The sequence below is a fragment of the Mus pahari genome, chromosome 3, assembly GCF_900095145.1.
Source record: "Mus pahari chromosome 3, PAHARI_EIJ_v1.1, whole genome shotgun sequence".
NCBI classification, from domain to species: domain Eukaryota; kingdom Metazoa; phylum Chordata; class Mammalia; order Rodentia; family Muridae; genus Mus; species Mus pahari.
The window spans coordinates 9,180,284-9,193,445 of NC_034592.1; the positions used below are offsets into that span (position 1 = coordinate 9,180,284).

Below are 13,162 nucleotides of genomic sequence, written 5' to 3' on the forward strand. Positions count from 1 at the left end.
GAGAGAGAGAGAGACTGTCTACAGAGTCATAAGTAAACAGACATAATATGCCTGTGTTCACATTCCCGTGAGGAATTTTGAAGTATTGATTTCAGTGAATTCTCACACTGATTAGCCTACTGTTCAAAATACCATGTGGTATCTTTTCAGAACAGGAAACATGATCTTTGCTTTCCTCCCCTCTGTTGACACACTCTTCCTTATTCTCCTTCCTGGTATATTTTAAATTAACAAAACAGACAATGCCTTCTTAATTTAATTATTCCTATGCAAATGTTTAGAAGGAAAGTACAATTATTCTTTAATTGAATTATATAGAGAAATCTCAAGGTAGCAACAAATATCCTAGAAGCCTAGGTATCTGGTAAGTAAGATGAAGAAGAAAAGTTAATGAGCACCGAAGAAAGTGGGTTAGACTTCCTCCCATCTGACTCAGAGCAATGTTCTTGAATTAGGTCCTATACATAAATTTCTTTTAGTCTAATACACCATATGCCTTAACTCATGCTTCATTGCATGCTTCCATTTTTAAAATGTGGTTTCCATTTCCAGTCAAAGGTAAAAGCTTGTCCTGGATTATACTTCACTAGAAACCACCTTCTCCAAAACATACTTCTACTTCTTTGAGCAATAGTCAGTTATAGTATCAAGAACATAAAGTTAGAGAAAGTATTAGTGCCTCAATTTTAGGAGTTATGGAGCAGGGACAGGAAGACCTCTGGGGCTTACTGGCTTGCAGCCTAGCCTACTTGGCAAGTTTCGTACCAGTGAGAGACAGGGTGACTAAGGAAAGATACCCAATAACACACATGCATGCAAGCATACATGAAAACAAAGACACAAACACATAATGGGAGACACTACCTTGATCAGGACTGAAGGGTCATGGAGAAAGAGATGAGATGGCAGTGAGGATCACCACTCCTATGGCATTCCAGCATTTCTTGGGTTTTGTTGAACTACACACTACATAAGACTGTGTTGCAACAGAAAGAAAGAAGACAAGGTCAGCCATATGTGGTTAGAAAAACAGTTGGGAGGCTGGGGCAGGAGGCCTGCAAGTTCCAGTTCAATTTGGGTGACATAGTGAGTTAGCTGGACTGTGGAGGGAGACTCGACCTCAGTGAATAAAGGAGAAGGTGGGGGATACATTTTGGGTCTTAGGTCAGCTAGCCTATCGTTATGGGATCTGTAGAGAGACAATACATTACAGAGATAGCCCATCTTAAGGAAGTTACTTATCTCATGGCAGCTAGGAAGCAAAGAAAGAGAAGGTCCCATGATGTCCATCTCTGAGGCTTATCCCTAATCTGCACACTCTCCACCGAACCCCTGCTCTTATAGGTTCTACCAACTCTCATGGTGCCATGAGCTGGGGCAAAGCCTTTAACATATGAGTACACCCCATAATAACAGTGCTTAAGTAAAACATACAATATTGGAAATAGAAAGAACATTCTATTATTTTTAAATTTTATTTTATTTTTAATTTATTTTTTTACATCCCATATTCCATTCCCTGGCCTCCCATTCGCCCCCAACTGCTCCACCTCCCACAGCTCCTCCCTACTCCAGTCCCCACGTGGATGCCCCCACACCCCACCCCACCTGACCTCTAAACTCCCTGGGACCTCCAGTCTCTTCAGGGTTATGTGCATCATCTCTGAATGATCACAGTCCTCTACTGTATGTGTGTTGGGGGTCTCATATTAGCTGTATGCTGTCTGTTTGGTGGTCCAGTGTTTGAGAGATCTCAGGAGTCCAGATTAATTGAGACTTCTGGTCCTCCTACAGGATCACCCTTCTCCTCAGCTTCTTTCAGCCTTCCTTAATTCAACAACAGGGTTCTGCTACTCTGTCCATTGGTTGGGTGCAAGTATATATATCTGACTCAGCTGCTTGTTGGGTCTTTCGGAGGCCAGTCTTGATAGATCTCTTTTTGTGAGTGCTTGATAGCCTCAGTAATAGTGTCAGGCCTTGGGACCACCCCTTGAGCTGGATCCCACTTTGGGCCTGTCACTGGACCTTCTTTTCCTCAGACTCCTCTGATTTTCATCCCTGTAATTCTTTCAGACAGGAAAAATTATGGATCAGAGTTGTGACTGTGGGATGGCAACCCCATCCCTCACTTGATGCCCTGTCTTCCTGCTGGAGATGGGCTCTATAAGTTCTCTCTCCCTACTGTTGGGCACTTCATCTTTGAGTCCTGGGAGTCTCTCACCTCCCAGCTCTCTGGTGCATTCTGGGGGGTTCCCCCAACCTCCTATTTCCTGAGGTTGCCTGTTTGCATTCTTTCTGCTGGCCCTCAGGTCTTCAGTCCTTTTTCCTTCACCCAATACCAGATTGGGTTCCTCTCTCTCTCCACCCTCCCCTCTTTTCCGTCCACTTTCCCTCCCAGGTTTCTCCCTCCCTCCCTACTTGTGATTGCTTTCTTTTCTCTCCCAAGTAGGACTGAGGCATCCTCACTTGGGCACTTCAGCTTGTTGAGCTTTTTAAGTTCTGAGGACTGTATCTTGAATATTCTGTAATAGTTCTTTTTCTTCTTTTCTTTTCTTTTCTTTTCTTTTCTTTTTTCTTTTCTTCTAATATCCACTTATTGGTGAGTACATACCATGCATGTCTTTTTGGGTCTGAGTTACCTGACTCAGGATGATATTTTCTAGTTCCATCCAATTGGCTGCAAAAATCAGGATGTCCTCTTTCTTAACAGCTTAATTGTGCAAATGAACCACATTTTCTGTACCCATTCTTCTATCATGGTGTGTCTAGGTTGTTTCTAGCTTCTGACTATCACAAATAAGACTGCTATGCACATAGTGAAACACGTGCCCCTGTGGCATGGTGGGGCATCTTTTGGGTTTATTCCCAAAAGTGGTATAGCTGGGTCTTCAGGTACGTTTATTTCCAATTTTCTGAGGAACCTCCAGAATGATTTCCAGAGTGGTTGTATCAGTTTGCTATCCCACCAGCAATGGAAGAGTGTTCCTCTTTCTCCACATCCTCTTCAACATGTGTTGTCACCTAAAGTTTTGTTCTTAGCCACTCTGGGTGGTGCAATGTGGAATCTCGGGGGTCCTTTTGATTTGCATTGCTCTGATCATTAAGGACTTTGAACATTTCTTTAGGTCCTTCTCAGCCATTCAGCTGAGAAGTTGTGAAATCTTGGTTTAGTTCTCTACCCCTGGTAGAATCTGATTGGGTTGTTTGGGTTTTTGGACATTAACTTCTTGAGTTCTTCATACATTTTAGATATTAGCTCTCTATCAGATGTGGGGTTAATGAAGATTTTTTTCTCTATCTGTAAGTTGCTGATTTGTCTTATCAACTATGTCCTTTGCCTTACAGAAGCTTTCCAGTTTTATGAGGTCCCATTTATCATTTGTTGATCTTAGCGCATGAGCCATTGGAGTTCTGTTTAGGAACTTTCCCCCTGTGCCAGTGATTTCAAGGCTTTTTCCCCACTTAGAAAGAACATTCTAAAAGACACAGCTCACTATACTAATCCTAAAATTGTGCCCTGAAAGTTTTTCAACTCATTCTGTCTCATGATGTCTGTGGGATGTGACATAGGCGCTGATGTCTCCGGTTCTCTTAGGGCTTGCTGCCTCTGGGAATCTCTGAAATTTGTAATATATATGCCAAAAACGTGTGGTGAGTTTCACTTTTAGTTAATTTACTAGTTTTCTTATTTTTTTTTTACTGGACATTCAAGGATGGTGTAAATAAAACTAATTGAAGTTCTAGAGATATGAAAAGGGAAACAGGAAGTAAAAACTACTGTGAATGTGTTTGAGTATTTAGAGAGCTTCCTAGCAATGGGTGAGTGGGTAAGAGAACTAAGCAGTCATGTCATTACAAGATCTGCTAGTGTTATGTGCACAGTTGTAGTGCCTAGTAGTATAGACGTGGATAGTCATATGTGCAGATAGTGTGGACAGCCATATATACTGTTTGTTCGTGTTGGTGTGGCTAGCCATATAGACTGTTTGTGTTGGTGTGTACAGTCTTATAGACTGTTAGTATTGGTGTGATAGCCATATAGACTGTTAGTATTGGTGTGGACAGTCATATACACAGTTAGTGTTGGTGTGATAGCCATATGGACTGTTCATTTTGGTATGATATCCATATAGACTATTAGTGTTCGTATGGATAACCACATTATTCCTCGTTGATCCCATCAATTTTTTTGGCCCAGCTTGGAAACTGCCATTCAGAAATTCTCCTCCAGAATCCTTCAGGAGCCACTGTTATATTAATAAAACGTTCACAATCATAGTAAATGTATAGCACTCATCTAGCACAATTCTTGGTATATTCAACAGATGTAGGCTATAAAAATCAGATCAATGGAGGACACAGAATATGCTTCTATATAGGACTCTAATCACTACATCTCTAATGAACATAGTAATTTTTAACATACAAATTATTGCTGCTTGATAGATTCATTTTGAGTGTTCTGTCTATTCCTTTCTTAATAAATGAGCAAAAGGAAACTGAGGCCTGGGATATAATCTAGAGAGCACTGCCCAACAGCCAAGGGCTGGTGGTCACTGAGTACAAGGGGAGTAGATAGGGTTATTGCAGGCAAGTCCTGTAGTTCTGCTGAGGCACACAGTTCCTTGCTTCCAGAGTACTGAGACATTCCAGTCTCTTCGGTCCAGCAATGAAATGTCATACAATATTATATATTATATATTGTATTGCTTCTGGATACTTCTCTTAATAGCATTTAATAGACACAGATTCAGACCATCAGAACATCAACAGATCACCCTGCACTAGTATGTAGCAGACACAGACAAGCAGAAAGCCTCCCAGACTGCAAAGGCACATGTCGTCACTTCTAACTGTGTCAGAATGGCCATGTTCTTTCTGTAACCCATATGACCTCATACTTTAACCAAAGAAAGAGCAGACAAGCCAAGCAGCCAAAATACAAATTTTATGTGCATGTAGAATGCCATAATTCTGGAATTTCAGATAAACTCAAAATTTCTTCTCATTTCATGAGTATGAGTGTGGTATATATGTGGGAGGGGCAATGTATATGTATTTGTGTGTATGTTTATATGTGTGGGGGCACACATGCATTTGCATACTTGTAGAGGCCCAAGGTTGATGTCCAGAATGCCTCTCCAGAGTGTTTCCATTTTAATCATTGAGGCAGGTTCTCTCAAACACAGAGTCACCTTGCACCAAGGATAGGAGTCTCTTGTCTCTTCATTTTCAGGCTGAAATTCCAGGTAGACCTTTCACACCTACCAGACATCTGAGGGGATCAGAACAGCTGCTGCCCTTTTGCTTGTGTAGCAAGTGCATTAACGAATGCACCCTGTCCCCATCCTTAATCACAAGCATGACTTACGCTGTTTGATAGTATACTTACAGTTGTCTCTGAGCTGTCGACCCTGGGCTCCTCCTAATACTGTCATAAATGCTTTCTAATTTGATCATAAATGATTCTGAGTGAATAGAATTTCAAGAGGAAAGAGGGTATTAAAATAAACACTTGAAAACAATAAAACACTAGATATGTTATTAATAATCTATTTATTTGTTCTGTTTGAAGTTACTTGATGTAGCCAACAGGGGTAGCAGGTTGTTAACGTAGGTACCTCAGTACCTTGGTAAGAGGCTCCACAGTTTGAATGGTGTTTATACCTTGAAGCTCTTCTTTTAGGCTTGGTGGGAGTCCTCGTATCACAAAGGACATCTTTAGTGTCTCAGAACTGATACTAATTCTTCTATGCTTTTCCTAGCCTTTTGAAATATAACTTGGAATAATCTTCATCCTTAATTGTTAATTTTAAAAGACCATGATACTTCAATATCATTATCCATTATAGATTGAAAATAAAACACATCGTTTTTCTTTAAACCATATTTGGGTCTTTAAATGTAGAGGCAATTCCTTTTTAAACTACACTCCTTCTTCCTGTAGAGATCATTTAACACAAGAAACTATTTTTGAAAGCAGAAGCCCAACACATATTTCAACTCCCACGTAATATCTGCAGAATTTGGTAACATCTGCATATTTTCTCTACTAATTGCAGTGTTAGCCTGAAGTTAATTATATGAAACTGATTTTTTTCTTACCTAAGCACATCTTTTGTATATCACATTTAGTGTAATTGGTACTTTGAATAATAAATTGTTTTTCATTGAGAGTGTATTGTTTGATATTGCTAATGAAATGATTTTAATGTTTAGCTTAGCTATTATTAGAAATTTTATTTTGTCTTATGTTTTTAAATATGATTTTCCATTGTGGAATTCCAATTAAGCTGATGACTACCTTTAAAATCTTCATTATGATGATATATAAAAGTGCTTCAGTGATTGGCAGCAAATGCTACTTTATCAGGCAAGCTTCATGAGCATCCTTCAACTATAGCAGAGTGTCTTTGTGTGTGCTACCGCTGTTTAGAAGAATTACGCATTTCACACTCTTTTGTTCCAAATACAATGATAGACATGTTATATGTGCTGATAGTGGTCACTATTGTTAATAATTATGCCAATGAGGTTTCCAGGTCAATTACAGGCCTCTTAAAGAAAAATTGAGGCAAAATAAATTCTGCACGGATTGCCCAAGCAAAGAAGATTCATGGATCAGGAAGCAACAGAAAAAATGAGATTATAAGCTTTGCTAGAAGAAACAGCACAGGAGTTTTGTAGACCAGGAAGAGGAGAAAGGACCTACCCACAGAACTGCTGCAAAGGGTCTGTAGCTGTTGAGGGAGGGAAGATCAGTATCTCTCAAGAATAAGCCTCCTGATAGTTTGCCCAATCCTGAGAGGTCAGCCCTAAATACATTTCTGTGTGGGCAGCACTAATTGGGCATGCATTCACATATATGCAAAAAAATTTTTTTGAGAGGGTGAACATTGGACAAGTTAGAGAAGGTATAAGAGGGAGAAATTGTGAAAATATAGTGTAGTCTTACAGGAAATTCCCCAAATACTAAATTGAGTTTTTCCAGAAAAAAAGAGGAAGAGAAGTTGGAATTGGGAGTAAAAGAAAATTATCAGTGGGATTGACAGTATAAATAAGAACTCAGAAGGGGGTTGGTCCTTTTTTATCATACATTTACTTATTCTGTATACATGCGCACACACTGGCTTATGTGTGCACACCACTGCACACGTGTGGGAGTCAGAAGACACTTTGCAGAAGTCAGTTCTCTCCTTCCACCTTGTGGGTTAAAGGAATTGAACACAGATAAGCAGGCTTTGTGGAGAACACTTTTACCCAATGAGCCATCTTACCAGATGGAAAAGATCAATCTCAATAGTGTTCAATGGACAAAGGGACGGACAGTGGGTCAGCTCAGAGAGCTTATTCTGGTTGCACAGTGGAGAGGACACTGAGTGTACACTATGATGTCATGTTATGGGGAGCCATGGGTACCACGATGAAGAATGGAGATGTAATTGACGCCCATCAAATAAATGGCTGTCCAGGGACCAGACAAGAAATGAGAGTCTAAAGCCAGGCAGTAGTGGTGCATGCCTTTAATCCCAGCACTTGGGACGCAGAGGCAGGTGGATTTCTGAGTTCAAGGCCAGCCTGGTCTACAAAGGACAGCCAGGGCTACACAGAGAAACCCTGTCTCGAAAAACTAAATAATTAATTAATTATTTAAAAATAAATAAATAAATAAGAAAGAAAGAAATGAGAGTCTAAGATGTAAATAGGGAAAATACAAGAACAAAAAGTAGTGTGGGTACCTAACATGAAAGGGGTCAGCAAGGACATGTTGAAACCAAGAGCATGTGTCCCTTCAAGAGGACACTTAGAGTCTCTTTCAGGAATCATTTCTGGTGTTTCAAAGATTTAAACAAATCTTTTAGTAGAAATGTGAATAGGTTAGCCCAAAATCATTAGCAAACATTTATGTAAATTCTGGTTTGATCAAAATGGAGTTTCAGAGTGGCTTCCCTACTACTGTTAGGGTGAGTGAACCTAGGCAGGTTAGATAGACTCAGAAAGCAGCTATAGAGTCTTAGGCAACAAACAGTCACTGAGAGCCATGGATATACATGAATGCTTAAAATGTAGAATGTAAAGGACTCCAAGAATTCAAACTTGGGGAAAAGGTCATTTGGTGCTATTAAAGTTGGGAAAGGAAGTGGCCTATAAAGATGGTCTCATTTCCTGCTCTACACCTAATAATGAATGGCTGGGGGTGGTGCTCACACACATAGCCAGCAGCCATCAAGATGAAGAATTGGATTTACCTTAAATCTTATTGATGATTTGAAATGAAGTTTGTTTTTTTTTTCCCTTTGGCTTTTGTCCATGTCAGGGATTTAAGCATTGGTTTATTTAAAGGATTTCCAGTAATTGGAGTATTGTCTAATGTTTAAATTCTGCTAGAAATAAGCTGGAATGTTAGCAGAGAGAGCTGCTTGGCTTGGGGGCGGACAATCATTGCTCTGAATGGGGATCAGCATTTCAGGTGCAAGGTTACATCTGGGTGACCTCGGATGCAGGGTGTCTCCATGGGATAGCTGTCGCTCTCAGCAGTTAAATGCAATTTTCCAACAAGGTCATGTTACTAAGAGAGATGAAGTGGATTAGTCCAAGTGGCTTCAAATTGCAGTGCCCAAGCAGGCTGTGGTATCACATGCCTGTAATCCCTGGTGCTCAAGCAGGCTGTGGTATCACGTGCCTGTAATCCTTGGTGCTCAAGCAGGCTGTGGTATCACATGCCTGTAATCCCTGGATTCAGGTGATTTAGGATGGAGATAATACCCTGAATTAAAAAAATAAAAAATATATAAAAAATAAAAAAGAAGGAAAGGCAGAAAAGAAATGAAAAGAAAAAGAAAATGTAGCAATGACCAATTTACAAAACTGACAATGGGAATCTTTGAAAAAAGTTGAGTTGTGAACCATGTTAAGTGCTTTTTGTATGCTAGCTCACCTAGTTAGTAAATTATCTCCTAGTGTACACTTTATGAGACTCCTTTTCCTGGTGAGGAAACTGGGGCTCCAGAGGGTCAGCTCACTACCTGAGGTTACTCTGAGATAGGGAAGAGTCAGGCTCTGAATCAGGCAGATACATTATGCCTGCCCCTCCTGGCAACAAAGGTCCAACAAGATTTTATGACTTTTTCCATACTCCACCCACAAAAGATAAAATTTCTGTCATGTGTAAAGAAACAATGTTTCATTTGTAAACTATGCCACAGAGTGTTTAACAACACTGGAAGTGGCTACTTTTACTTCCTGAATTGAATTGTTGCTGCAGAACTTACATTTCCAGACGCTGTGTAGGCTCCTGAGTTAGGACCCAGACTCTCTGAATACCATAAACTTGGGTTAAGAATGGGAAAAATCTTTTCACAGTTATTGTAGGGAATAAAACCCACATATTAACAAAACAATGAGAATACCAATTATGTTATAGACAATGGCAGCAGCAGCGGAGACCTCTGAAAATATACACCACAAATAAAATTAAAAAATTAAAGGCATGTCATTTATATCTTTATGTGAATGGAACTTTATAAGAATCTAAGATTATTTCTGTAACAAAAGGCATTTTGAAGAATTTAAATTTTATGTTTTCCTAACCTATGAAGCTAATGAGGGATTATTTGTTTGTTCCTCTCACAGCTGAATTTTTATTCCTCTTGTGGGGCATTTATCTCTGCTATGCAGTGCGGACTGTCCCTTCAGCATTTCATGAGCCACGCTACATGGCTGTCGCAGTTCACAATGAGCTCATTATCACGGCTATATTCCATACAATTAGGTGAGTGGTCCTAGGCAGTGGTACAAAAAATTTTGTATTTGTGGTGTGTGTTGTAATTTAATTTAAATAGCAAAACTTGAAAAGATGAGTAATGGAAATATTTAAGAAAGATAATGCTTTATGAATAACCGATTGTGGCAGAAATGGCAGATGGTTCTAGTTGCTTTATTCTCTTCCAATGGGTTTTCTTTCTTCTTACTTCATTTATTTTGTGAATTAGTTCCATGTATGTAAACCCACTTACAAGATACTGTGGGCTTTATTTATATGCTGTATTGAGTTACTGAGATGTAAAACATCACACACATGTGTGATAAAATAGCTATAGGTACTACACTCCCTTTATTTACATTTAATATGCTGGTCTAGACGTCCAAACTCTTAGTGCTCAGGCAACTCATGTGTGGGGGCTCTACTAAGTTCTGCTCAGTGTGATAACTAGATTATTAAGCATTATTTCCTGGCGTCCTCCTGTCTTAGGTGTGATGTCTGAGCCCAGACTTTATCAACTAGCCATTGCTCTGTAATTCTCTTATGTATCTGTACAGCAGGGGAGTGGGAAGGAGGCAGACTTGCCAAGTGCAATGATGTGCGTCTGACTTCTGAGACCTTTCCCATGCATCGTAACTAAAAAATGAGATGAAAATCTCAGGGGTCAGATAACAAAAGGAACCCTGGCATTTTGTCAACAACGAAAAAATAAATGTCATCCAGTTGCTTAAAAAGTACTGAAAATTAGGATACACTTAGAACTGCATCAGAAATGTTGACTGTCTTTGTCCTGATGTAAGGGCTAGGGTTCATTCCCCTGCTGACATTCAGACTTTCCTGGAGTTAGGGTGGAACAGGAGGCTGGTAATGGGTAGAAGTTTCTGTGAATGCTTGTCTCTCATTTAATGAAAACTCAGAAGATACTAACTTCTGCCTTTGGGAACCAATGATGCCAGAGAAAAGTTGATACTTCAAACAGCTGCAGTTCTTAAACTTGTAAACAAAAAAAGGAGGTTATCTACTGTCCAGTAGCCCTGGACACCCCACCAGGCCAGGAGTCAGGGAAACTGGCCCAGCTTTGTCTCTCTGCAGCTCAAAAATGGAGAAATAAAAGATGAGAAGAAAATGAAAGTTGTTAGAAAGCTGAGGAGATCAAAATATGAGGTTAAAGTAAAGCTAAGGGAGAAAGCTTTTTTCCCATTAATGATTTTATTTACTCACTTTACATCCTGATCACAGTCCTCTTCCTCACAGTCCACCTTCACATACCTTCTCTCCCATACCTCTTCTCCTTTCCTCTGTTAAGGGGAGCACACCACACCACCCCACCACCCCACCACCCCACCCCACCCCGGCACACAGAGTCACTGCAGGGTTAGCCACACCCTCTCCAGTTAGAGGAACAAGATCCACAGGCAGGCAACAGTCGGGGACAGTTCCTGCTCTATAGTTGGTGGTTTGGTCTCTGGGTCACCTAAGGGTCCAAACTTTGTTGGAAAATTTGTCCCAACTACAAGAACTTCAGGGACAGGGGATGGAGCAGAGACTGAGAGAGTGGCCAGCCAATGACTTGCCCTACTTGAGACCCATCCCATGGGCAAGCACCCTTCTCTGACACTATTAATGATACTCCATTAAGCTTGCAGACAGGAGTCTAGCACAACTGTTCTCTGAGAGGCCCCACCCAGCAGCTGACCGAAACAGATGCAGAGAGACTCACAGCCAAACATTAGACAGAGCTTGAGGAATCTTGTGGAAGAGTTGTGGGAAGAATTGAGGAACCTGGAGAGAATGTGGAGAAGGCTTCTTAAGTCCCCTGAGACTAGAATACTCAAATCTGAGGGAGAATGTCCTGGCTCTGGAATGTGGAACAGCACAGAGCAGGAGACCTTGTCATGGTCTCGTGAGGTAGAGAAGATTATCTTCCAAGTGATGTCACTCTTTGTTACTAATCTCCAGAATGTCATGCTTGTAAGTGTTAAGAGTTAACAACCCTATACGTGGAACAACAATATGAACTAATCAGTACCCCCTGAGCTCGTGTCTCTAGCTGCATATGTAGCAGAAGATGGCCTAGTCGGCCATCATGGGGAAGAGAGGCCCCTTGGTCATGTAAACTTTATATGCCCTAGTACAGGGGAACTCCAGGGCCAAGAAGTGGAAGTGGGTGGGTAGGGGAACAGGGCGGGGGAAGGGTATCGGGGACTTTTGGGATAGCATTTGAAATGTAAATAAAGACAATATCTAATAAAAAATTAAAAAAATAAAAGAGTGAACAAGCATGCTTCTCTGTAACTAGCTGCAAGCCAAATGTTCTATTTACAAGACACAGAGTCTTAAGAGCTCCTTATAGGTGGTTTGCCAGGCCTGCTATTATTGCAGTGGAACTAAGGAGTGAAAAAGGTTTTCTGTTTCTCCTCACAATAAGCCGCCAGCTTTCACAGAAACAAATTGTTCAAATTTTAAAAGCTTAAAGAAGTTGCATAAATGTACCTGTCTACTTTAGATGGTTTCATTTGGTTTTACCACTATATGAATTTTAGTGAATTTGGAAATGTAAAACAGCCCAGGTCCTTTCATTAGCAGACAATTAAATTGATTCTTAGGTAATAGCTCAAAGGTATTTTATTAAGAAGGTAACACATAGTTACTATGTAAAAATGATAAAATAGTTAAGAAAGAAGTCCATTCATACTCCCCAAAGATAAGCACTGTTACCACAGTGGTACACCACTCTAGGTATTTTTATGTATGTATACATGTTTGATTAATTACAAATTTGGGAATCTGTATTGCCAGAAAGGACAAATGAACAAAATTGTAGTTTCACACAGCAGACTCACTTTACATCCTAATCACAACCCTCTCTACCAGTCCCCCTCATATAGCCTTCCCTCATGCCTCCTTCCCTTTCCCTCTGATTAGGGAGGAAGTAGATCTATAGAACACTGACTTAGAACATGGGCAGAGAAAAGTAATAGAAATTATGTTTAAAAATCAAATATTTTCAAGACCTTACTCACATCATCAGTAATGCTGATCCTTGTAAAATTCCCAGGAAAAGATCAATAATGATACATTTTAATCACAAATATCCATTTTAGTCTTTTTTCTTGAATAAATCCTGTTGACTAAGGTGGTTTTTGTTATTATGCTTCAAATATGTTTGTGCATAAGTATGCATTTCATTCTTACAAAATGGGGAGATTACATAAAAGTAAACCAACTAACTTTTCAAAGAACTAACTCTGAAAAGATAAGTGAGTAAAGCCCCCACTCTACCCTAGTGCTTTACCGACTCTTACTCTGATACCTAAACCACACAAAGATCCAACAAAGAAAGAGAACTTCAGACCAATTTCCCTTATGAATATTGATGCAAAAATACTCAATAAAATC

General features: G+C 40.0%; 1 protein-coding gene across 1 annotated transcript in view; it reads left to right on the forward strand.

Annotated features, from left to right (window-relative positions):
• Gpr158 (G protein-coupled receptor 158) overlaps positions 1-13,162 on the forward strand; it is a 409,577-nt gene that overhangs the window by 383,308 nt on the left and 13,107 nt on the right. Inside the window, exon 8 of the mRNA XM_021194755.2 lies at positions 9,634-9,772. Within this exon, the coding sequence (XP_021050414.1) occupies positions 9,634-9,772 (139 nt within the window). The remainder of the gene's footprint in view (positions 1-9,633; positions 9,773-13,162) is intronic.